At 53.1% G+C, this 25,947-nt stretch overlaps 1 protein-coding gene across 10 annotated transcripts; it reads right to left on the reverse strand.

The window, feature by feature from the left end:
• Nucleotides 1-13,870: 13,870 nt before the first annotated feature.
• Nucleotides 13,871-24,195, reverse strand: Trim56 (tripartite motif containing 56). Of its 10 annotated transcripts, XM_050127864.1 has the most exons (5): nucleotides 24,089-24,195; nucleotides 23,920-23,982; nucleotides 22,588-22,716; nucleotides 14,958-22,489; nucleotides 13,871-14,906 (listed from the first exon to the last, which is right to left on the reverse strand). In XM_050127864.1, exons 3-4 carry the CDS (start codon nucleotides 22,689-22,691, stop codon nucleotides 20,266-20,268), a joined length of 2,328 nt encoding a protein of 775 aa, XP_049983821.1. In that variant the 5' UTR covers nucleotides 22,692-22,716; nucleotides 23,920-23,982; nucleotides 24,089-24,195; the 3' UTR covers nucleotides 13,871-14,906; nucleotides 14,958-20,265. The 10 variants fall into 10 exon arrangements, with proteins under 10 accessions (XP_049983821.1, XP_049983820.1, XP_049983818.1 ...); XM_050127863.1 differs by lacking the exon at nucleotides 24,089-24,195 and having other exon boundaries at nucleotides 22,588-22,745; nucleotides 23,920-24,043; XM_050127861.1 differs by lacking the exon at nucleotides 24,089-24,195 and having other exon boundaries at nucleotides 23,920-24,042.
• Nucleotides 24,196-25,947: the final 1,752 nt, after the last annotated feature.

Below are 25,947 nucleotides of genomic sequence, written 5' to 3' on the forward strand. Positions count from 1 at the left end.
GTTGCCCCCCCCCCCCCCCCCCCCGTCTACCTTACTCCCCATGCTTGCCAGCCCCCAAGCAGGAATTTTAAAGGGGAAGAGGCTTTTAGGGGAGTCTACAACAGATGCCTCTTAAAATGGGGAGTCCAGCAAGGAATATATGGGGTTTGGAGCAAGCAAGAAAAAGTTCACAGACTTGAGTGTGGCACAGGAAGATTAGAAGTGGAATAGGAGGGCCTGGAGATGGGATGTTGGGAGCCCTGCTGGGGCAATGGCACACACGGGAGCCTGGTGGAGCCCTCTGTTCCCTGCCTCTCACTCACCTGCCCCGACCTGCTGAATGAGTCAGCACCCGGTGCTTCCTCCCTGCAGTGCCAGGGCCGCTGATGAGGCCCCCGTTATTCACAGGCTGAACCTCGACTCCCAGGGTGCAGCCTGGCCTGCCAGCTCACTATTCCCTTGTTGCTGGCCCCAGACCCAGACAGCCCCGGGTTTGCCCAGGGCAGGCCCTGCAGACAGAGCCCTCAGTGGGCAAGAGCTAACCCCCTGAAAGGACTGGGTTGTCTCAGGAAGCTCAGGGGGGTAACCGTGTTTCCACCGCCTAGCTACCTCCTTCAGTGATCCCCAAGGGGATTGCAGGAACCAGTCAAAGCAGGCTTTGAGGTTCGGGAAACATGGACTCTTCCCTCCTGTTCTGAGTCCTGCTTTAAACACACACACACACACACACACACACACACACACACACACACACACGATCCATTCATTATTGTTTATGCGTTGTAGAAAATGTTCTTCATTTTAATTTAATGTTATTTACATGTGTGTGGGTGTTTTGCCTGCGTGTCTGCCTAAATGCTACATGTGCGCAGTGCCTACAGAAGAAGGCACTGGATCCCCTGGAAGTGGAGGTACTGACACTTGTCAGCTGCCATGTGGGGACTGGGACTCAAACCCAGGACCTCTGGAAGAGCATTCAATGCTCTTAATCACTGAGCCATCCCTCCAGTCCCTGCTGGCATTTTCGTTTTTGAGACAAGGTCTTACAGAATCCAAAAATGGCCTTTAGTTCACTATATTCAAGATGACCTTGAACATGTGACGCTCCATCTCTCCACGTGCTGAGGTTACATACAGGCTTGTCTCGTGCAGGACGGGAGATGGAATCCAGGGATTCACGCATTCTAGGCCAACACTCTACCAACTGAGCCACATCCCCTGATGCACCTCTGACTTGGTGGTGATGGTGTGTGTGTGAGTGTGTGTGCACGCGTGTGTGAGTTTCATCATGATATTTTCACGTTTGTGTATCATGTGCTTTGGTCCCTATCACTCTCTCCTCTTACCCCCCACACTGACCCCCCTCCTTTTCCAAACAGCCCCTCTTCTGTTGTCATGTGATCTAAAAAGCACCTGGGTTCCACATCTGTGAAAAACCACAGAGCCTTTATCTTCCTGAGTCTGGCTTATTTCACTCAACACGATGATCTCTAGCCCCGCTCATATTCCTGAAAAATGGCACAATTTTACTCTGTCATTTGTCTTTTGAGGACGAGGGCTTGCTATGTAGCACAGGCTGGCCTTGAACCCATGATCCTCCTGCCTAGTCTGCTAAAAGCTGGGATGACAGGAATGCAGCACCACACCTGACTTATTTTTCCTTCTTAGAGAATTTATTCATTACACTAGTGCATGCATTGTGGGGGAGCACACCTGTGGGGGCCAGCGCACAACTTTTGGGGAGTTGGTTCTTTCCTTCCACCATGTGGGTCCCAGGGATCGAACTCGGTAGGTGAGCCTTGGCAGCAAGCCTCTTCACCACTGAGCCAAATGTTGGCCCTCTTCATGTCTTTATAAAACTCCACTGTGTGGACATAATGAGTTCTGTTGTAGACTAGCACATGCTTCTCTTATCTCTGAACTTGTTACCGATGGTGATGTCAAAGTACTTCAGTTCCCAGCCGTTATTTCTTCAGGAAATGGCGTGCCAAACATTGTTTTGCTCTTGTCTGGTGTTGGAATAGGCTCACGAATTGGCTGGGGGGGGGGGGGGGGGGGGGGGGGGGGGGGGGGGGGGGGGGGGGGGGGGGGAGGAGATGAGTGTGGAGATGGGAGGCAGGGCTTGAGCGTAGATAGAAAGCTCTGGAAACTCCCAGTTACTCTTTCTGAGAATCCCAAGGGGCTTGCAGGCAAGAGGTTATGTTGTGTCTAGAACGCCTGACTGCCTTTCCGGGCTGATTCAGGGCCAGGGTCAGCGACCCCCGCAGCAGGTGGAAGTTGGTAAGAATTTGGCTGGGCAGAGCTTTCCTATCCTGCAGAGACAATTCCAGTAGCTGTAGAGATTATTTGTGTGTATGTGATGAGCAACTGCTGGGTCTGTGTCCTCTGTTTTTGTTTTTAGGAGACAGGATCTGACTTCATACCCCGGCCTGGCCTATAACTCATGATCTCCTGCCTCAGCCTCCTGAGTGCTGGGATTACTTGTAGATTTGTAGCATCCTTTGAATGTGATGAGTTTATTTTGAATAAATATGGTGTTGGTACTGGTGACGATGATGTAGTACTAGGGGTTAAACCTAAGGCCCCCACAGGCTACAAAAGCACTCATATTATTGTATGTGAGCGGGGGAATGCGTGTTCCTTGCACATCTGAGATCAGATGAAAACTTCAGGGAGTCAATTCTCTCCTTCCACTGTGGGCTTCAGGGATGGAACTAGGGCCACCAGGCTTACAGGGTGTCTCAGTTAGGGTTTTATTGCTGTGACGAGACACCATGACCACGGCAACTCTTATCAAGGAGAACATTTCACTGGGGCTGGCTTACAGCTCAGAGGTTTAGTCCATTATGGTCACGGGTGGAAAGTATGGCGGCATGCGGGCAGACATGGTGCTGGAGAAGGAGCTGAGAGTCCAACATCTTGATCTGCAGACGGCAGGAGACTGCGAGCTACACTCGCTTGAGCTTGAGCATATGAGACCTCAAAGCCCGCCTCCTCCACAGTGGCAAACTTCCTCCAACAAGGCCACGCCTCTTCAGCGTGCCGCTCCCTATGGGCCAAGCATTCAAACACACGAGTTCATGGGGGGCCATTCCTGTTTAAACCACCACACAGGGCACGCACTTTTGCCAGCTGAGCCCACTTGCCCGCCCCCATGTTGACATATCGTTTGCTTTTTCCCAGAGTCTCATGATGTGTCTGACAGTGTTGACTTTACCAACGTAGCACGCCAGACAAAAGCAACTTAGGGGGGTGACTTTTATTTTAACTCACGCTGCAGAGAGAGGCCAGTCCACCATGGCGGGGGAAGGCAGGGCAGCCAGAGCATGAGGCCAGCCAATCACAGTCCATCTGAATACAGCCGCTGAGAAAGAGGGGACAGGAAGTGGGGCTGGGTTAGAAAACATCAAGCCCCGCCCCCAGTGGTGTTCTCCCCCCCCCCCCCAGCTAGGCTCCACCTCCTGAAGGTTCTGCCCCCAAACAGCGCTACCACCTGGGCACATGAGCCTATGGGGGGCATTTTCTCATCGAAACCCCCCAAGAGGTCTAGGTGAGACGGAGGTGGGAAGACCCACTTCACTGTGGATGGTACCAAGTCCTGAGCAAGGGGCATGGAATGTACAAAAAGGGCGAATAACTCAGGGTGCAACGCCACCAGCTGCCTGAAGCTTCCTCCACCATGATGTCCCTACCACAGTGAACTGGACCCCGAAACTGTGAGCCAAAATGAGCCCTTCCTCTTTGGTCAGGTACTTATTGTATTTATTTTACTACATTTTATTTTTATGTGAGTGTGTGTGTGTGTGCATATGTGTGCCTATTTGTGCCATGATGCATGTATGGAGGTCAAATGACAGCTTCCTACCATGTGGGTACCAGGGATCAAACTCAGGTCATCAGCCTGGGTGGCAAGTGCTTTTACTGCTCAGCCATCTTGCTGGCCCGTGGCCGGGTGTTTTGTTGCAGCAATATGATAAGTAATTACTGCTTACGGTGGGCAAGACGGGAAGGCGGCGCGTGTGGAGGGCCCTGCTCAAGATGGGAAGGCGCGTAGGGAGGAATCCGTCTTGTCCAAACCCAGTATTCAGCCTTGGTAGCTAGATTTGGCAGCTGTGGTCCTCAGCTGAGGATGAAATGGTAGGAAATGAGCTTTACAGGGGAAATTCCAGTCTTGATTATCTGAAGAGGCGAGATCTGGCATGGGGCCCCGACTGGGAGCATCCTGATAGTCCAAGTTGCTTTTCTGTGGCTATGATAAAATATATTTACAGAAGGCAACTTCAGGGCAGAGAACTTTAAAAAGCTGGTCGCATCTCAGCTGCGATCAAGAGTAGAGAAATGAATGCCTGCATGCTTACAGCCCATGAGCCCCGCCTAGGGAATGGTGCTGCCCGTGGTGGGCTAGGTCTCCCACACCAATTACCTTAGTCAAGACAGTTCCCCACAGGCACACCCACGGGCCAGCCTGATCTAGACAATCCCTTGCGAGACTCTCATTGTTAATCCCAACACTGAGAATAAGGCCACTATCAGAATTTGAGCCAAATTTGAAACAAATTTGATTTTTTATTGAGGTTCATCCAAGAAGTGACCAGCAACTGCTTTCTAAGTCGGGTTAAAGGTAGCAGCCCCAAATCCACCTCTTGGACCCCTTTTAAGGAGTAAAATCACGAGTAGCTCTACAGAAGGCAGACAGCGGGGCAATAAGGAAATATGAAAAAAAAACTTTAAAAAAATAAAACATAATGTGGTCTCCCTCTCTGTGATTAGGGAGGGGTCACGGACGGCCAGGGAGGGTAAGGGAATTCTCAAAAACAAATCAAAGTCATGGGTCAGCTTCCAGAAAACAGAACAACTCAGCGTTCTAAGTAAACAGAAACTTATTTTAAAAAATACAGCAAAATGGTTCCTGCCTTCAAAATGGAGTCAGGCAGGCTCCTCATCATCCAAGTGTTTCCAGGATGTGTCAGACTGACAGAACTAACCACCACATCCTCTCCCCTACGCTCCTGGCCCCACGCACAGTCCCATGTGTGGCTCTCCGTCCTACCCTCTCCTCTGGGCGCCTCACATACACTTGGTGCTTGCGGGGGGCCAAACAAGGCCTGAGAGAGACTGTAGTTATAAACAAAGGTGAGCCTCCATGTGGATGCTGGGAATCAAACCTGGGTCCTTTGGAAGGGAAACAGGTGCTCTTAACCCCTGAGCCATGTCTCCAATGCCCACCTTAGTGTTTTGAGGCAGGGTTTCTCACTGAACCTGGCACTCACTAACTTGGCTAGATGAGGCCGGCCAGTGAGCTGCCAGGAGCTGCTTGTTTCTGGACAGGACTGATGGGTGCTCTGCCTTGCCTGGCTTTTACTTGGGTTCTGGGATTCGAACCAATGTCTTCCCGTTTCTGCAGAAAGCGCTTTAACAAATGGAGCCGCCTCCCTAGCTCCTTTTTTTTTTTTTTCATTCTGAAACAAGGGCTCACTGGGTAGACCGGGCTGGCCTTGACATTGCAGCTATCCTCCTGCCTCTGTCTCCTGGACGGTGGGATTAGAAACATGGACCGCCACGACTGGCTGGTCAACATTTCCCTTCTCCAGAACTGTCACACCTAACATACTGACGTAACCTGACATCACCTGCATAAAATTTCCCTCTGCCTTGATTGGCAGCTTTTCTTTGTCTACAAAGAAAGGTATTTTTCTTCCAATTCAGAAAATAAAAGCCGATGGCTGGACAGGGACTGGTGGGGCTTGAAGAGACACGCCCCCAGCCTTATGTATTGTAGCTCATATACTGATGTTTGGAAAGGAGGCCTAGATGTAATATTAGGAAGTAATATTAGACAAAGTCCTGAGGGTGGGGCCCCTGTCTGCTTCTTCGAAGACGAGAGACATGACACGGGCTTGTTCGGTTTCATAAGGTGACCTCTGTCATGTTCATGTAGCAAGACACTATCTGATGTCGGCGCCACGTCCTTGAACTTCCTGGAACGGTGAGCTGAGACAACTCAGTATTTTGCTGCTGCTCTGTGAGACAGGGTCTCTGTCTGTAGCTGCCTTGGAACTCAGTAAGTAGAGCCCAGTTGACCTCAAACTCTTAGAGTCCTCTGCCTCAGTCTCCTAAGAGCTGGGATTACAAGTGCAAGGCACTACCTTCAGTCAAACTCACTATTTACAAATAATGGCCAGTCTCAGGCATGTTGTTATAGCAACAGAAAACATAGCTGACTGCATGGCTTTGTCTTGTAGACACAAACATCTTCTCATCTCAGATAGAGAGAGTCCCAGCAAGCCAAGTAAAGGAATCTGCCCGAGTCCAGCTTGGTGAACCAGTGAATTTATTGGGGTAACTTTCAGGGGCATGGGTGACTCACGGGTGGCTAAATCCCTGGAAAGTCCCCTAAGTGTCTTACAAACAACCATAGCGTGGAAGTGTCCCACCCCAGGCCATTGTCTACTGTGCAGAGAACAGGGACTGGAATGTCCAGGAGGGGAGGGGCCTCATCTCCTGATCTCACGAGATCATCATGATGCCTCTGCTTTATTATGGCCGAGGTCATGTTCAACCTGGAGACAAGAGCTATGCTATCCAGATCAAGGCCTCTGCAGAGGCGAGGCAGCCAGAGTGTGTGGGTTTGTATTCGAACTAGTCCAGGGCAAGATGCAAGGTGCAAGCATGCTAACTCTGATTCCTGCCCTGGACAGACTGCATGGTTGGTTCCAAAGCCCAAATACAGGGAAAGGGAACTCACCCCAAACCAATTTTCTGTGGGATTCCTGCTTGGGAAGCTGAACTCCAGCCCAGGAAAGGCCCTGCTGACCATAAAACACCAGGGAGCCAGGAGGAAGGGCGTGGGGCTGAGGATGCCTCATTTGGCGAAGTGTTTCCCTTACAAGTATGAGGACCTGGCTGCAGAGCCCCAGAACCTGTATAAAAACCGGGTGGTGGTGGCGCACGCCTTTAATCCCAGCACTCGGGAGGCAGAGGCAGGCGGATCTCTGTGAGTTCGAGACCAGCCTGGTCTGCAGAGCTAGTTCCAGGACAGGCTCCAAAGCCACAGAGAAACCCTGTCTCGGGAAAAAAAAAAAAACCCAGGCACGGGTGGTGCATATTTGGAATCCCAATCCTGTGCAGGCAGAGACAGGAGCATCCCTGGGTCTGGCTGGCCAGCTAGTCCGGCTGATTGTTGAGCTCCAGGCCAAGGGGAGATCTTGTCTCAGAGAAGGCGAATGGTGTTCCTGAGGATGTCGTCCTCTGACCTCCACATACACACACGGTCATCCATGCATGTGTGAATGTGCACAGGCACACGTGTTCAAGCGATGACAGCGGAATGCAGCTGGAGAGATGGCCTAGCAGTTAAGAGGACCGGGGTTCAGTTCCCAGCACTGACATCAGGTGACTCACACCAGGTGATGGGAAGTCCGGCCTCAGGAGATCCAGTGATCTCTCCTGGCCTCCACCGCACTGCACATGCAAACACCCCTCCCCTAACAAACACAGAAGAGGGATCATTTGAAAAAGAATAAATCTTCAAAGGAAACAAAGCCGGTAAACAACAACACATAAGCCCCAAAACGGCAGGTCCTCTTGTCTATTCAGGTGGAGGGGCAGAGAACAACCTGAAACCTCAGGCTGGCTTGAAGGCAGATCCCCTTCCCCATCATCTGCTGTCCTCCCCACCCATCAACTCCCGTGTCTCCCCAGATGAAGTGAATTCACACGTCAGAGCAGAGGAATATGGGGGGAGCTGGAATGCCGTCCCAGGAGGAGTTGGGAACACACACACGCGCCGCGCGCACACATACACACACACACAGAGAGGGAGAGAGAGAGAGAGAGAGAGAGAGAGAGAGAGAGAGAGAGAGAGAGAGAGAGCGCACGCGATTAGCCAGGTCAGATATGGGATACTGGGCTATGGCTTTGCTTCTTGGGGATCTCCAGTGTAGCTTTCCCTTGTCTGGGTGTGGTAACAGAGCCCTGGAGGGCTCTGGTCTCTGCCTGGCTCCTGGTGATTCTGCATATGTTACATAATTCCGTACTCTCACCCTTCTCCTCGTGGAAGTGAGCGTGGCAGTAAGGCCGGCCTTGTAGAACCGGGAAGGAGAGAATTGAGATAACAGTCAGTAGAAAGGGGCCTGGCTTAGACTTGCTGCCCCTAGATACCATTGTCTGTCCAGCATCCATCCATCCATCCACCCATCCAACCATCCATCCACCCACCCATCCATCCACCCACCCATCATCCATAAATCCATCCATCCATCCATCCATCCATCCATCCATCCATCCACCCATCCATCCATCCATCCACCCATCCATCCATCCATCCACCCACCCATCCATCCATAAATCCATCCATCCATCCATCCATCCATAAATCCATCCATCCATCCATCCATAAATCCATCCATCCATCCAATATATATTCTATGAATATCTCGGGAACCATTCTTTTTACATTTTAACCTGCTTTAATTACTCTGAGTGTGTGTATGTGTGCGTGCACACGAGGAAGATGTCTGCATCCTGCTCCACCACTCTCTGTCTCATCCTTTGAGATGCCATCTCTCACTGTCCCTGGAACTAGGCAGGAATCCCCAGCGATCCCTTTTGTCTCTGCCTCCCCACCTCCACAGCACTGGGGTTCCAGGCTTGTGTGTATGCCTGACCTTTTAGGTAGGTGCTTGGGAATCTAACTCAAGCCTTAAAGCTTGTGCCCCATGTTTCTCTTACCCACTGCACCATCTTCTCAGCCTCTCAGGAGTTATTCTAAGGAGTTACCATCTCTGAATGAGTAAACAAAGTTCACTGGAGTGGTGAGGCAGAGCTACCATCCAGACATTCAGGAGGCAGCGGCTGGAAGATCTTGAGCTTGAGTCTAGCTCAGGCTGCACAGCAAGGCGCTGTTTCATAAAGCCAGAAGGAACAGCTGTGGTGGCTCCTGCTTACAACCCCAGTATGTGGGAAGCTGAGACAGGGGGATTACAGCAACTTTGAAGCCAGCCTGGGCTACAGAATGAGACTCTGCCTCAGGAACCAATGACAACGAACCAAAAAACCAAACCACCCCACAAAACAAAACAAGGCAGGGCAGGGCAGAGCTGTGTCCCAGTTGGTTCTGTGTTTGCCTAGCGTGACCCCAGGCACCACACAAACTGTCTATTGGTGGTGCACCCCCATAATCCCAACAATTGGGAGGCAGAGGCAGGGGGATCAGAAGTTCAAGGTCATCCTTAGCTACAGAGCGAGTTTGGCATCAGCCTTAACAATCTGAAATTGTTTCAAAAATAAGTAAAACCCTCAGGAGAAAGCTCTCCCGGGTGAGCTTGCCCTCTTTCGTCCCCAGACCCGAGCTACCTCACTGTCACTCATGCTGACCTCCTAAGGCAAAGGGAGCCCTGTCCTCAGCCCCAGGGCCTCACCCCAGCTGCAGAGCTGCCAGGAACTCCTCAGATCGGGTTCCACAGCTAGGTTGCCACAAACGCCTGATGTGTTTCCTCTGCCTGCAGATCTCCGCAGAGTACCTGCGCTCCGCTGAGTCAGACTCCTTATCCTGCTCTGTACAGAAGCCTGGCCACGCCAGACAGGCCTGGGAATGCCAGCGAGGGCCAGGGTAGAGGGAGATGGCCTGTGTGTGTGTGGCCTTCACCTTGAATGACCACGCCACAGCCATGGTCTCTCTCTCTCTCTCTCTCTCTCTCTCTCTCTCTCTCTCTCTCTCTCTCTCTCTCTCAGAACGCTGTTATCTTCCTCAATCCTTTCCTCCGTCCCTTTTTTTTTTCTCTTCTCCTATTCACGTGTGTTCTTTGTTTGAGAGAGCCTTGCTCTATAGCTCAGGCTGCCCCTTAAACTCCATACCCCCCCAGCCTCCACCTCCTAGGTGCTGGGATACAGGCGTGGCCCACAGTCTTAGCTGGGGATGCCCCCCACCTCACCCACCCACCCCACATAGTTCATCGAACCATCCCTGCGACTCTGGAGAAAACAGACACTGTTACTTCTGAACATGCAAAGATGTCTTCAGAATTGGCCCCTGAGAAAAGTCAAGCCTGACGAACTCCCTTCCCATCTCCTCAGTACAGGCAGGAAGCTGGGATCATCTGTCTAGCGTGTTCCAGGCCTGGGATGAGTCCCTCCACCCCCATCTCCTTCTATGTCTCTCCTGCTCTCTCTGGGACCCAGCCTCTCCCTGTAAGGAGGCTTTTTCACTGGAGCCGTGGGCGGCAGAGGTGGCCCCCGGCACTGGAGTGCACAACAGGATAAAGGGAGGGAGGGAGGGAGGGAGGAGGCTCGTGGCCACACGGCTTGCAGCACGAGCCCCTCGTGGGTCTGACCACAGAGGCAGGCGCTCCGCCTTGGGGTTTGAAGCTGGGAACTGGTTGTCCTCGCTGTAATCTTGGCTCACATGGACCGAGGCCGACTCCTGTCGCCAGGCCCCCTCAGCTTGCTGCTGAGTCACGTTCCCCGGGGTTCGCCCAGGCGCCCAGGTCCGGGCTTAGTCATCGGAGAATGAGTTGCAGAATTCTTCTGTAGGCTGTCACGGCGCAGTGAGGCCTTGTTCCCGAGCCAGGCCATTTGCAGCATTCCCCGCTAGGCTGTCTGTCTGTCTTTCTCCTTGGTGGGGGTCCTGGCTGGGAGAACAAGCCCATAGAGAGCCCCAGGTGGGAAATGTCTCAGAACCATCTTCCTACGCCTCCAGGTCAGACTTCCTCAAGGCCCCAGTCCTTCTTTGTTCACTCTATCTTCCTGACTGTGGGTGGGCGTTCCTGCACACGTGTGTGCCAGCGTGAGGTAGCGGAGACCAGAGGACAGCCGTGGCTGTCAGTCCTCAGGCACCATTCACCTTGGATTTCTGAGACAAGGTCTCCCATTGGCCTAAGACTCCAGAGATTCACCTCTCTAGAGCTAGGGCTGTAAGTGCTACCACGCCTCTCTTCAAAAAGATTACTTATCTAGGGTATGGGGATGTGTGCGTGCGTGCCATGTCCACGCGTGGCGGTCAGAGGACAGCCTGAGGGAGGCACTGCTCTCCCTTGCGCCCTGTGGGTTTCAGAGATTGAACTCAGGTCAATCTTGGCAGCAAACACCTTTACCTGCTGGACCATCTTGCTGGCTCAAGAAGGGTTAGCTCAGAAGTGGTTCCATTTGTCCTGCAGAAGCCGGGCTGAAAGGAGACCGGATCACGGGTGTCATTGTGTTGGTTGCTGTGGCTTCTGCAATGTCCCCAAGGAATCAGTGTGGCCACCCTGGGAGTGACCACCAGGCAGACATGACAATCTAACCCTTTCTGCTCCTTAGGTCCTGGTGCCTTGGTTTGAATCTGAAATGTCTCCTACTGTCAGGTTTAGAGATTTTATTTATTTTCAATTTTGTGTATATGTGTGTGTGTGTTTAGACATGCACACTTGTATGCAGTACCCGCAGAAGCCAAAAGAGTGTGCCAGATCCCCTGGACCTAGAGTTAAGGGAAGTTATGAGCTGGCAGATACTGGGAACTGAATTCAGGTCCCTTGCAAGAGCACTGCATGCTCGTAACTGCTGAGCCATCTCTCCAGCTCCAGGCTTGTGTCCTTAGCTTGTGGTACTATTCTGAAGGTTATGGGGATCTTTAGGAGCTGGAGCCTGGCTGGTGAAGTATGCCATCAGGGGTGGACTTTGGAAAGTAGTACCTGCCTCTGGCCCCAGTATGTACTTCTTTCTGGTCCTCTATGACACAAGGAGTTTCCTCACACACTCCCATTGCCGTGGCAGACTGAGACCCTCTGAAACCACGAGCGGATATGCACTGATCCTCCCTGTTTCTGCAGGGCTACCGTGTGTGTATATGTGGGGTGCGTGTATACACGTAAGCCAGAAGTCAGCGTTGGGCGTGTTTCTCAATGGCTCTCACACTTGTGCACACACACACACACACACACACACACTTGATTTTGTTATTTTGTGTTTGTGCGGGGGTGGGGTGTGGATACAGACGCCATGTTGGGCGTGTGAAAGCCAGAGGACACTTGCAGGACCTTTCCTTCTGCCGTGTGGATCCCGAGGGATCAAACTCAGGCCACCAGGCTTTGTGACAGGCACCCTTACCTATTGAGCTAGCTTGTCACCATATTTGAGAGAGGGTCTCTCATTTAGCTGGAAGCTCCCTGCTTCCGCTGGGCTTGCCAATCTGCCTGTCTCTTACTCCCCAGCGCTCAGGATTCTAGACATGCCTCAGCAATCCAGGGTTCTGGAGGGTGCGGGGATCTGAACTCAGCCCCTCCTGTTTGGCAAACGCGTCACTCACAGAACCATCTCCCCAGCCCTTGTGAGGTGAAAAGGGAATGTCAGTTGAGCCACAGTCTCCATCAGGCTGGCCTGTGGAGCGTTTTCTTGATTGACAATTGATGCAGGAGGCCCTGGCCCACTATGGGTGGTACCCGCTGTGGGCAGATGTGCCTGAGTTGCCTAAAAAAGTAAGCTGAGGGCCCGGAAAGGTGGCTTAGTGGTGAAGAACGTTGCTTTCCCAGAGGACCCAGCTTCAGTTCCTAGCACCCACATGCCAGCTCACAAGCATCTGTGACTCTAGTCCCGGGGCATCTGACTTTCCAGCCTCCGAGGGCACTGCACACATGTGCTGCACAGACTTACCTGTAAGACAAATTTCCACACACATAAAATTAAAAAAAATGTGTGTTTAAAAAAAGCAAACCAAGCAAGTCAGTAAGCAGCACTCCTCCGTGGTCTCTGCATCAGCTCCTGCCATCAGGTTCCTGCCTTGGCTTCCCCGGCTGGAGGCTGAAATAAACCCTTTCCTCCCCAAACTGCTTTTGGCCATGGGGTCTCAGAGGCATGCAGAACAAACAAGGCCAGCCAAGTAATTACTACAGAAACGGTAGAGAACTTTATTGAGAAACGGGAGGCACAGCACATGCAATGGTAAGGCTCCTCAGCATAGGCACTTGGTCCCCTGGCAATGGAGAAGTGGGCAAGACTGACTCTCAGGCTTTGTCTTCAGCCCACTCTCTCCTGGCCCCTAAGATAACCAGCTACAACTTCCTCTGGAGACATGCTGGTCTTCCCAAAGTTCCGGCTTCTTCTGGTCCCCTTCCCTGCACAGGCCCACCTTCTATTTGGTCACCAAGATACCTCACTGGGCACATCAGGAGAGGAACACCTGACGTCAGTGAATGGTCTCTGATCCTCCAATCCAGGTGTCTGGAAGTCCCTGAAGAGCTAATCTTTCTCCTTCCCTGATGCATTTTAATAAATTAAGTCCCCGAGTCAGCTGGCTGGGCTGATCCTGGTACCTTCTGTCCAGCCCACTTCTTAAGAGCTTCCAGGTCCTTGGGCAGCTTTGCCCCGGCTAGGGTAAGGCGGCTTTCTCCCCATTTCACAGGTCTGCACCCCTTCTCCAATTCCCCAGTCAGAGGACTGTATCCACCCTCAACGTCACTGCCAGCGAGAGATGGCCAGGCACCTTCACCCTGGCTCCCCTCAACCCAGCTCTGCCTAGCTCAGATTCACCAACATCACCCGTTTCCTTAAAAACATGTTCCCTCAGAACTGTGCCCATAGGAATGAAGGAAAGGGCACCACTTTACAGATCGGTCTACAGCAAAAGATCACCGTCTTGCCCCGCCTCCCACATCCTATTCTTTCCAGACTATACAAAGGTAGGCCACACATGCAATTAAAAAAAAAAAAACCTTCCCAAAATGTCAACAGTAATTGGTCCTCAGTCAGAACAGCCAATTCCCCGCTAGCTTTGAGAATGGCCCTGACTGTCAGCCAACTGGGCCATTGGTCCCTTGCGTGTCTGTGGTCACTTGTGTGTTTTGCTGAGTGGCTTGTTTATTTAACTTCTGAAAACTAAACAAATATCATCCCTAGGAGAATGTTCACAGTGTAGCCTTAGCCAGACTTTCTTTTTTTTTTTTTTAGATTTATTTATTATGTATACAACATACGCCTTGATGTATGCCTGCACGCCAGAGGATGGCGCCAGACCTCATTACAGATGGTTGTGAGCCACCATGTGGTTGCTGGGAATTGAACTCAGGATCTCTGGGAGAGCAGCCAGTGCTCTTAACCTCTGAGCCATCTCTCCAGCCCCCTTAGCCAGACTTCCTTAGGTACATTATTTTCCTAAACATTTATATTTAATATCTATGTGTGTGGCTGTGTGTATGTAAGTGCAGGTGTCCTTGGAGGCCAGAAGATGGCACTAGATCTCCTGGAGCTGGAGTTAAAGGCTGTTGTAAGCCACCTGATCTGGGTGCTGGGAATTGAACCCAGGTAGTCTGTGAGAGCGGCAAGCGCTCTTAACCACTGAGCTACCTCTCCAGCCCTTATTTTGAGACCAAGTCTCACCTGTAGCTCAGGCTGGCATGTTTCCGCCTTCCCAGCGTTGGGGTTAAGGTCTGTGCCATCACGCCCAGCTCTTGGGCCCGCATGTCACAATTCTCCCATTCGGTCCTACTCTGGTGAAGGACTGCAGAGTCATATGAATATAACAGTTTTTCTGTTGCCTTGTCTCCCTTCCTCAAACAACATCCACTTGTCCCCAATCCATATACAACCTGGACCGTTCCAATCAGGAAAAGAATAACTGATCAAGTTGTTGCTACGCGGTTAAGGTATTGATTAAACACAAAGAACAATTCTGAGTCTGGGTGGGATGGGCTAGGATGCCCAGGTCAGTTAAGGTGTGGATTTCAACTTCCAGGTGATGCTCAAGGCCATCCCTCTCACCACCCGCCAGATCCTAGTGTGGGTGCCTCCCACCCCTACCTGTTTATGAGTTTAGCATTTCCCTTCAACTTCCGAGGTCCCAGAGAAGCCTTTGGTTCTGTCTCTTGAGCATTTGTGGGATTCTCTTTCAGAACCAGGCTGCCTCTCCCTTCTCCTGCTACTGGGCATTGAATCCAGGACCACATGCATTCTAGACAAACCTCTACCACTGAGCCACACCCCAGCCCCTCACTGGGGGATTCTAGACAAACCTCTACCACTGAGCCACACCCCAGCCCCTCACTGGGGGATTCTAGGCAAGCTTTCTATTCCCGAGCTCCAGCCCAAGTCCTTTTTTTACTTTTTATTCTGAAACATGGTCTTGCCAAGTGACCGAGGCAGGACTTCAATCGGCTATCCTTCAGCCTCAGCCTCCCTGCTTGCTGGGACGGCAGCCTGCACTACCAGGCCGGGTTCGTTTCTGAATTAGCCTCCTGCTCCAGGTTCCCGCGCACCTCTGCAGCGCTGCGCTACTCAAAACGGCACAGGAGCCCCTCCCTCACTCCTCCTTCTCCTAAAAGAGGTGGAACATTCTCTCTCGTCCCTCCCTCGCTCTTCCCTCTCCTAACAAACCGGACAACCCCAGTCCTCTATTTTTGAAGTCTTGCCTTAGGAGGTGCAACAGTGCCCCCTACTGGAGACTTCCCATCAGCCAAGATTTCTGCAGTCTGACATACAGAAACCTTGGTGTCAGAAAAGTCTGATCCCCTCTCTACACGTTAACTCACTTCACAGACGGTTATTGAGACTTGCGTTGGCTATCCCGCTATCTCAGGACAACACACACACACTCTCCGGGCCTTCACACAACTCCTCCAATCTCACTTCGTTCTGTAGCCCCAGCATTCGGTCAGGATTGGCCGGGAGAACTCAGCAAGACTTCCCAAAAGGAACTTCATAGCCACCCTGTCAAGCTGTGGGGACCACCCGGCCACAAAATAACAAACCTCCGGCCTCGTCCTAAGCGCGAGAGTTACCGGAGTGCACTACCACATCTGGCCCGGATTAAGTTCTTCTTAAATATTATTTATGGAAGTATATTTTCTTGAAGTATTCAATCATATAATACTAACTGAAATAGAAATATGCAGGTGTACCAGTTCAAAATAACTCAAAAAGACGTAACCGCCGAGATCATTGGCTATTTACAGAGTAGGGATCCGTTGCCGGCTTGGCACCTGCTGCTGACCCGCTGCAATCAGAATGCCCCAATCAATCAAGGTGCATGCACGCACAGGGTCTAGGAAACACCAAGCATCCCTCTCTGTTACTCCCCACCTATAACTTCGAGAACCTGGAGCTAGCCCGGCAGCAGCCAAGCCCCTGCCTCTGTCCCTCTACCCTGATAGCTCTGGGACATGTGGCCATACCTGGCTTTCTATATGCGTGCTGGGGATCCGAACTCAGGTCCTCGTGCTTGTGTGGCAAGCGTTCTTACCCACGGAGCCGTCTCCCCAGCCACGCCCTCACTCTCTTCCCTCCCCTTAGGACTGTATCACATACCATTCCTTTCAAAGACTTCTCATGGCTGCGATCCATGATACAGACCACAATCTACTCAGCCCTCCCTCACCACAAAGCAGTTTCCAGGTAATGACAGTAAATGCAGGCAGCTGTAAAGGTCTTTGCAAATATTTTTCTACGACTGAATTATTTTCCAGAATGTATTCCCCAAAGTGGCATGACATTTCCCCCCAGGGCTACGGATGGAACGGAGCCACCCGCTGGGGAAGTCTGGGCCGACCCTCCAACCCTCAGTCCCTGCCGGATTCCAGACAGGCTGAGATTAGTGTAGTTTTACAATCATTCAAGAAGAAAAAAACAAAAACGGGGCAACTATTGCCAAATGTCTCTCCAGGAAGCACTGTTTTACAGTGCCAGGAGTCACTGTGTCTCTCCAGAACACGTCCTAACCTCATCGCTGGCTCATGCCAGTGGTTTAATTTGGTTTTATTCATTTTACTAGTCCTTGCTCGTAGATGCTTCCCCTGGGTGCGTGAACTAGTTCGTTCTTTGTCCAAACAGGAAACAGGTCTTTTTTTTTTTTTTTTAAACTGGGTACATTAACGATTCAGCTTTTCCTTATCAAATCAAAAGTCCATGTTGTTTTGTAATCTTACTGGCTTCCACATCTTCCTTTATGCTTTGGTGTGTATGAACTTCTGACTCCCCTGCCTCCATTCTATCGCTAGGATTGCAGGTATGTACTATACGTGTTTCTGTTCCGTGCTAGGGACCAAACCAGGGCTTCGCGTATGTTAGGCAGGCTCTCTACCAACTGAACCTATGGCCCCGCCTGCCTTTGTTGGCGAGGGTCTCTGGAGCCTAGGCTGGCCTCCCACTCACAGTTCTGCTCCCCCTCCTGAGCCCTGGCATTACAGGCCTGCACCACCATGGCAGGCTTTGGAAATCTATGTGTATTCAAAGCTGACCTGGACATTGCTGAGTTCCTGCCCTGGTTTCTTCAAACCGGAAACACGCCCCCCAGAAAAAGAGTCCTTTCTCCACCCCTAAACTTCCCATCTGGGCTGGTTCCCAAGCCCCGTGGATCCCGCAAACACCGTGTCACTGCCCTCACGTTAAGTTTCTCTCCAGCATCGGTTCCCCACAGCTCCCAGCTAAACAAGCCCCCCACAGAGTCCTCCACCATCTCCGCCCTAAAGCTGCAAGCACAGGTCAAAAGGACGGTGGTGGCTGCTGCTACCTTCGGCTGTATCATCTCTAGATTTTTACACCCCTGCATCTCAGCCCCCCTCCATCGGCACTCCAATCCCATGCCAGCCGGCCGTTAGGCTTCAATGGTGTCCTCCTCACCTCTCCCGTCCGTCGCAGTAAACCTCACTTCGCTAACATTTCCGTAAAGGAATTTTACCAAGAAAGCTAAGGAAAAGCAGTAAATAAATAAGATCCCAGGAAGCATATGGAAAGCATAAGAAAGGCGTTAGATTACAGAGATCTCAATTCCTATTTAAATACCACTGCTGATTGACTAGACTGTGTTTTTCACCTCTAATATTATATATCAAAGATACCCATATTTTTTATGTATAAAACTCCACTGTTTGCATCCAAGCATCGCTACTGGTTCCCCACTGAGCCCCATAATAAAAGAAGTATGGTGTTTCTCTTACTCGAGAGCTAAGGAAACATGGCTGAGTCTTTATGGACCTTGGGATATGGAGACAACAACGTTCCTCCCTTAATCTATGTCTCCCAGGCCCCCGGCTCACCTGAGCAGGTGCAGAGATGGTGGGAGGGAGGTGACAGCTGTCTGAGGGGTCATTTGTGCCTCTGCTTGTGAGGTGAGGTGAGGTGTGGGGCAGCTCAGTGGGTGACTTGTGATCCTCCAGTTGTTCCCTGTTGTTAGGCAAGATGGAATGCATCTTTCTTCCTGACGGTGCCTGTGATCTTGCAGCTGATGGCAGGAGAAGGGCTGGGGTGTGTGTGTGTGTAGATCTTGAAGATAGTCCTGTGCTTGCCAGGTACCAACTCAGCACCCTTCACACTCCTGCTCTAGCCATGCCCAAAGAGTGCCACCCTGCACCGCCTGCCAGGGTGTCTGTCAGGGAGTCCTCCAGACCCCCGTCACTGGCCAGCACGTCGTCCACAGTGTCCGGCATCTCAGGCTCCAAGGCCTGAAACCTGCTGAAGTCCTGGGTCTGTTAGTCCCCGCATCTCCCGAAGGCCCGGGGCAGGAAGGCTCTGATGTCCCCTCACCATCTTCTGACACTTCTCCTTCATGAGGGGATGGATGATACAGGGACGGACCTCGGCCAGCCTGGCCACTCACCAAGTCCTGGGCATCCTGAGGGTGGCATTTCAGGGCAGAGCAGTTACCTTGGAGAGGATTCTGCTTTCCTGTCTCAAAGGGCTTCTGGTCGTCAGACCGGAACCAGTTGATGTAGACTTCGGACCACATTGGGGGTGTCGATGAGCTTCACCAGCAACCACAAGACCCACCCCATCAGGTGCTGCATCTCGATCCAGTGAGCCTTACTTGGCAACACACGGATCTTATCGTCACGGTTTCTGAGGGCCCTGATGGCGTCTGAGAACTCGGGAGATGTCTGGCTTGAGGGCACTGAAAGGCAGGACAATGCAGTCGGTGGGCTCGGCGGAGCACTCAAGGATGCTCAGAGTCACAGCCCTGCCGAAGCGCTCCTCTCCAGACAGGACCCCTCAAGCGTTGATGCTGACCATCTGGAAGGGTCACTCCCTCTCATAGTGGACATCCTTGCCGATCCGATGATCATGTGGCCAGAGATGGGGCTCTGTCCACAGGACAGCCTGGTGCTTGAGAGTTGGGAGAGTCCAACTTTTTTACAGTCTCTGAATGTAGCCCAAACGTATGATCCTCCTGTCTCAGCTTCCCAAGTGCTGGGATTACAGGTGTGTTGCGATGCACACCTGGCTTTAATCTCACATCTATGGCCTCTGCCTGCACTCTCTGACCTCTGACACTTTGAAATCTACCCTATACTTCACTGAGGGAGTCTCTTCTCCCTAATGGTGGTCAGCAGAACGTGACATCGTTATCGCCATTCTGAGACCTCTGGCCTCTTCTGACCTCATATACCCCCGTGAGAATGGCCAGTTTTCACCCATTTCCACCATGCCCACCATGTCTTGACATAGACTGGACTGTCCTTTGCTTGGAGAACGACATAAGTCATCCATCTCCCTAGGCCTCACTTTCATCTGTTCCATCTGTTTTGTCCCCCAGGTAGGAGGGAAGACATAGGGATTGACCAGGACTTCCTGTAGGCTAGACAGGTCCTCTCCCACTGAGCCACACCCCAGCCCCTCACTGGGGGATTCTAGGCAGGAGCTCTCCCACTGAGCCACACCGCAGCCCCTCACTGGGGGATTCTAGACAGGTCCTCTCCCACTGAGCCACACCCCAGCCCCTCACTGGGGGATTCTAGGCAGGGGCTCTACCACTGAGCCACACCCCAGCCCCTCACTGGGGGATCCTAGGCAGGGGATCTCCCACTGAGCCACACCCCAGCCTCTCACTGGGGGATCCTAGGCAGGGGCTCTACCACTGAGTCACACCCCAGCCCCTCACTGGGGGATTCTAGGCAGGGGATCTCCCACTGAGCCACGCCTCCACTCCTCATTGGTAGACTCTAGGTAGGCACTCTACTATGGAGCCACACCCACGCCCCCAGCCTCATTTGTGATTTCCCTGCAAGTGCTCTACAGAGGATTTGTGACCCCATCCCAGGAATGGTTTTGAAGAATATAGATCAAGAATCACTTATAAATCTCAAGACACCTAAACTACACAGCGGAGCCACAGCGGCAGGAGTCACTCCAAAGGAAGCGGTTGGGTTGACTTCTGGCACCTGCTGCGAGCTCCTGAGGTTATGGTCACACCACCACCCCTCTTGGGGTCCCTTCTCCCCATACATCACAAAAGGGGCAAGCATTTTGCCAGCTGGGAAAACAGCCTTGGCTACATCATCCCATGGGTGCCCTCCCTCCCCAGCTGCCCTCCCATCCCAGCCCTAAGCCCCGCTAACTGTCAGGAAACCTGACCCTAAACACATGGATAGTCCCGTTACTGAGGGACACCACCAGGTATTTGCCGTCTACCATGGTGGTCACCCGGGGCTTTTCCAGGCCGTGATAAGCTGTAAGGAAGTCACCGAGAAGTGACCCCTTGGGATCCAGGATCACCACCTTGTTCACCTCTCGAAGGGTCAGGAATATGAAGCCTTTCTTATCCACAGACACAGAACCTGGCTGGCAGCCATGTAAACCCGGGCCCTTGTATTCCCAGATCACCTGGCCTAGCCCATCACAAAAAACCACACTGTTCTGCTGCCAATCTGACCCGACGAAATCGCCCTGAGGGCTGGTGGTCAGGAACACCAGGGCCCGCTGGTTCCGGCTAGCCTTGCCTCCTGGGATAAACCGCGTAGCCAGGCTGCCTTCCTTCTTGTACACCTCCACGTGGCCCGCCACACTGACGGCTACGCGGTCTCCACACGGCATCGCGGCCACAGCGTGGCTGGACTGGGTGAGGCTCAGGGATCTTCGCCATTGAACTTCTCCCTCAGGACTGACGAGGTAGAGCCTGGCATTGGCGGAGAAAGCCACTGCATTCTGCAGGGCAGCCACACTGCACGGGGAGCAGCCCTCGGGAACCGGCACCGTGCCCCTGTAGTCGCCATTAAGAGAGAAGCGTTTCAAGACCCTGTTCTGCTCATCCGCCACCAAGATCTCCTGTGGGCCGTAGGGGCAGAGCCCGGTGATCCGCGGGGAACGCTTGTCTCCCGGCATCCTCGTGGGGAAACTCCAGGAGAAAACGGGCCGAGGGAGGAGGCCTGAACCTTCTAGGTTTGGCCTCAGGATGGGGCTGGGCTCCCGAGAAATGGGCTTGCCCCTCCCTTTGCACTTCTTCTTCTTGTTAGCCCTGTTGCCCCTTTCGACTTGGACATCATCATCTTCTTGGGAGTTCTGGGCCTTGCCTTCTTTGGGAGTTGGGGCTCCATCCTTACACAAGGACTGGGCGCCAGCCTGCTTCCCTGTCTTGGTTCTCTCCTCCCCTTGGCTCTGAGAGTCATCTCCTCCTTGGGTACCAGCTCCGCCCTTCTCAGAGTCCTTCTGGGATTGTTTCGGCTCCTCAAAGGAGAGTCGAAGCAGGTGGCAGTTCTTGTCCTGGAGCCCAGGGTAGAGCTCCAGCTTGGGCAGCACGCAGCGGGTAGGCCCGGGTGTCCAGGGAGCGTCTTGAAGCTGGCGCAGGCGCTGTGTGATGGCTCCCTCCAGCGACAGGATCTCGGCCTCCAGACCCAAGCTGAGCACTCGGCGGGCAAAGGCAGCAGCCGCCTTGGCCACTTGCTCCTGGCCCTCTATCTTGGTCAGCCTCTCCCTGGTAGCCTCCTCAGCAGCCTCCACATGAGCCCGGAGTTGTCCCAAGACTTCCTGCTTCTGGGTCAGCAGGGACTTGAGGATCCGTTCAGCGGCCTCCTCTACCTGCGCCCCCACACTGGCTGCCTGCTCTCGCAGCTGGGCTAAGGCTTCCTTTTCTGCTACCCGGGTGGCCTCTAGCTCCACCAGATTGCTGTCCACACCTGCCAATAACTCCTCAAGGCCCGGTTTCCGGGACCGCACTGCCTCCGCCAGGGGCAAGCAGGGGTGATCCAGATGGGGCCCTAGACGGCAGTCCTTACAGAGCAGCTGGGAACACGGCTGGCACAGGAAGCAGAGGGCTTCCCCTGGGTGCTGGGGGCACTGGGATGCCTGGCGCTCGCGAGCCTCTTCATCATACCACCCGGCTCTGTAGCCCACCAAGTCCACGACGCGGTGCTTATGAGTCTGGCGGGAGCAGCGATGCCCGTCGGCACAGGCCTGGCATAAGTCATCGGCACAGTCCAGGCATCGGGCGGTGGCGGGGCCCCCAGAGCTCTTACCTCCCACCAGAGGGCACAGAGCGCACGTTGGCTTCCCCGAATGCGCGTCTCCAGAAGCCCTGGCCTTGACAAGGTCCAAGAGACCATTGACGAAGAAGTTGGTCTTGAAGGCGGCCACACCCTCGGGTGGTACAGGCACAGTCTCCCGACACTCAGGGCAGCGGACCTGGCCACCGATGTCCAGTTGGGCCAGACAGCCCTGGCAATAGGTATGTAGACATGGCAGCGTCTTGGGCAAGTGTAACTGCTCCAGGCAGATTTTACAGGCTAGGAAATCGCTGCTCAGAGCCTCCAGCAGAGTGGGGGAGGAGACTTTGGAGACCATCCTAGAAGGGAAGGGGCAGAGGTCAGAGGCACCCTGGCCACACCCCCTTCAGCCTGGCCCCTCCCCTGCTCTTTGCTGGTGTCTGACGTTGGCACTCACCTGGACGGCTGGGAGATTCTGGCTTGTAGGAGGCACTGGGTACTGGGGGAAGGCTGTCTTTCTTCCACTCCGTCCTCTTTACAGCACGCACCAAACGTAAACATGCAAAAGCCGTGGGTAGGGCAGAGCCTGTGGGGAAAAATGAGACCAGGAAGCCCCTGGGTCTCAGAGGTGGAGTAATCTAATTATTAAAATACCAGGTCACGGGCCAAAGGTAAGGGTAGCCCAAACCCTTCCGGTCTCACGTAGCCCAGACCTGTTGTGAAACTGAGGATGACCTTGAACTTCTGAACTTCCTGCCTCCCGTTCCTGGCTTACAACCTGTTTGTGTAGCCCTGGGGATGGAATTTAGGGCTTCTTGCGAACTAGGCAAGTAGTCTAACAAATGAGCTACTTTCTCAGGCTCTGGCTTGGAGCCCATGCTCCTCCTGCCTCAGCCTCCTGAGTGCTGAAATCACAGGCAAGCACCACCACGTTTGTTTTGGTGTAGGGTCCTGTTCTGAGTGGATACCGGGGCTCAAGGGGCAGCCGGTGAGGACACATAGGAAGAATGTCAGGTGCACCGAAGTGCCCGGCTTTTTGATGTTGGGACAAGGTCCCACAGTCTTAGTTTCCTTTGTCTGGGAGGGTGTCCTGAGAGGGTGGGGCCCTACTTCCTGCCCCAACTATTTTTGAAAGTAATTCCAGAACAAGAGGAAGGCTCCAGTGGGAAAAGTTCATCCCCTTTCCTTCTACTGGACCTCGGAGATACGGCCTTGACTCCCCCCCCCCCCCAGTCCTCTAATTTTACCCTCTCCTACCAAAGGCATTCTAGAAACTTCGGGAGGGAGGGCATTACAGGTCCCCAGCTCGGTGGGGGCTTAGGGTAAAACCTAGCCCTCCAGAGGCTGAGGCAGGAGGACTGCCACGAATTCGAGGCTAGCCTTGGTTACAAGGGAGTTTCAGGACAGGCTAGGGCTACAGTAGTTAAGTTCTGGCTGAGCCTGAGTTACAGAGTGAGACCCAGCCTTTAAAAAGAAAGACAGAGAGATCAACAAATAAGATTGATTGATCGATTGCACTCTCCGGTTCCCCCAGGGTTGGGAGAGGAAGCTGGGGGGGGGGGCAGGACGGGTGTGGTTGTCTGTTCTCAGGGAGGTTGAGGGACAGGGCCTGCCACCTGGCTAGTCCTCTCGGGCCTCCCAGGTCCCTCCTGCCCTCTCTCCCTCCCTTTCTTTCCCTCTCCCGGGCTTTCTCACTTCCCTCCCGTTCTCTCTCTCCCCTCCCCCCAACCTCGTCTCTCTGGGTCCCGGCTCTTACGCCCCCACCTCTCCTTACCCAGTCACAGCTGACCTTGGACTCCCGCAGCAGGGTCCGAGGAGCCCCGAAATCCCGCTACCGCCGGCCCTCGACTACCTGCAAGAGAAACAAAACTGAAAGTAGTCGCACTGTGGTGCAACTTCCGTCCCCGGCCCGGGACAGCCACTCCGGGGCACAAGCCCCGCCTTTCTCCCCACCTCACCCTGGACTGCTCCCTTCCTGGAGGACAGGGACCCCCTTCCAGAAGGAAGGAATGGGGGCCACAGGCCAGGGCGCCCGATGGCCCCAGCCTCAAGCTGTCAGTGTGTGTGTCTGTGTGTCTGTGTGTGTGTGTTGCAAACAAAATACTGCCCCGGGGTAGGTTCTCTAAGCGTGTTTATTGGGTCAGGATGTTTATGTGTGGGAAGGAATGACAGACGGGTGATCGGGCCAGTGGGCGGGCTCCTCCGATGCTCGGCCGCTAACCACAGTCGAAGCTGTGAGCCCCAGATAAGAACACCATTTCCAGGGCTTAGCTCAGGCTTCCTGGAGGAGGCTCTATCTAGAGATATGTTTGAGGGGATCCCAGGGTAAGGGCTTTCTGAGAGCAACAGGTGTGTGTGTGGGGGGGTGCGGGTGGACCAGAGGAGTGGTAGGGACAGCTGTAACCCCAGCACTTGGGAGGTGCACAGAAGTTTGATGCCAGCCTCAGCTTCTCAGGAAGTTTAAGGACCTGTGGGAGCCACTGGAGCCCCTGTGTGGAGAGAAGGATCACCCAGCCCCCCAAAGTGGCTGTAGGATGACGGGTGCCAAGGGGACATTGTGATCCGTGGCAGATGAGGTTGCAGAGGCAGGGACTGACGTGTTGGATGCCACAGGCCAGGTAGTCCATCAAAACAGGACGGGAGATCATTCTGGTAGTACCTGATTTAAGATGGTTCACCTTGACTTTCTTCATGGTTAAAACTGTACCCCCGTTGGTTTATTTTTATCTTTTTATTTAGACAAGGTCTTACTGTGTAGCCTAGGCTAGCCTCAAATTCAAGATGCTTCTGCCTCAGCCTCCTAAATGCTGGTGTTACAGGTGAGTAGCACCACACAGCATCTTTGAATTTTGATACTCAGACTCAAAAAATAAATGCACACACACACACACACACACACAGGCAAAATTATTCTAAGGGGAAGGCCTGGAGAAGTCAGACAGCTCAGAAAGAAAAAGGAAATTAAGGGCAGATGGGGGTGGACTGGGGACGTGGCGGTGTTGGTAGAGCCCTTGAGTGCGCGCGAGGCCCTGGCTTCCATCCCCAGCACTTGGGAGGTGGAAGGTCAGGAGTTCAAAGCCATGTTCAGTATACAGCAAGTGCCAGCAAATAAAGGGGCTTGCCCCCAAGCCTCAGGATCTGTGTTTGGGTCCCAGAACCCGCATGGTATAAGGAGAGAATCGACTCCCATAAGCTGTTCCTAGACCCCCACACCTAGGCCACAATACTTGTGTATGCACACATTAATAATCAAGTTAAACTTTTAAAATGTGTTACCATAGCAATGAACTTGGACCCAGTAGAGCCTTTCTCCTCTCCCGGCCAGGCTGTGATCCTCAGAAGTCTTAGTGGGCCCTTGTACTGTAAGTTAGGTCGCAGTCCCTGCACAAGCCTTGTGGCCATGGTTTTACCTGTAGCTTGGGATTCTCTCAGTACCCCCTCCAAAGCCATCCTGCAATTTCATTCACTGATAAAGGGTGAAGATAAAGAAGGGGGATCCCTTAGAAGCCCCTTGGATGGGTCCACCCAGCACAGACCGAGAAGGGGGCATGGCCAGCACAGGTAGGCCTATCCAGACTTTCCTTTCTGCCTCCTCCTTTCCTCCTTTTCCCCTCTCCTATTCCCTCCCCTTTCTTTTCTCTCCCTTCCTCTCCCCTTCCCTTACTTTCCCCCATCCTTTACTTAGCCCAGGCTAGGATGAAATTCAGTATGTTACCCATACCTGAGCTTGGAAGTCCCGTGCCTCAGCTTCTCAAGTCTCTGGTGTTGTGGATCCTCCAACCAGGTTTAATTTGCCCTTCTTTGAGTTTCTTGAGGT

Source organism: Alexandromys fortis, unplaced genomic scaffold (assembly GCF_014885135.2).
Source record: "Alexandromys fortis isolate MF-2015 unplaced genomic scaffold, M_Fortis_MF-2015_v1.1 scaffold_291, whole genome shotgun sequence".
In the NCBI taxonomy this organism is placed as follows: domain Eukaryota; kingdom Metazoa; phylum Chordata; class Mammalia; order Rodentia; family Cricetidae; genus Alexandromys; species Alexandromys fortis.

Bases quoted from the DNA above. Each gene is read 5' to 3' on its own strand.
- Trim56 (XM_050127864.1), bottom strand. From the start codon at position 22,691: ATGTTTACGTTTGGTGCGTGCTGTAAAGAGGACGGAGTGGAAGAAAGA. The intron at 22,490-22,587 runs GTGAGTGCCAAC...CTTCCCTTCTAG, and splicing joins AGAATCTCCCAGCCGTCCAG to GATGGTCTCCAAAGTCTCCT.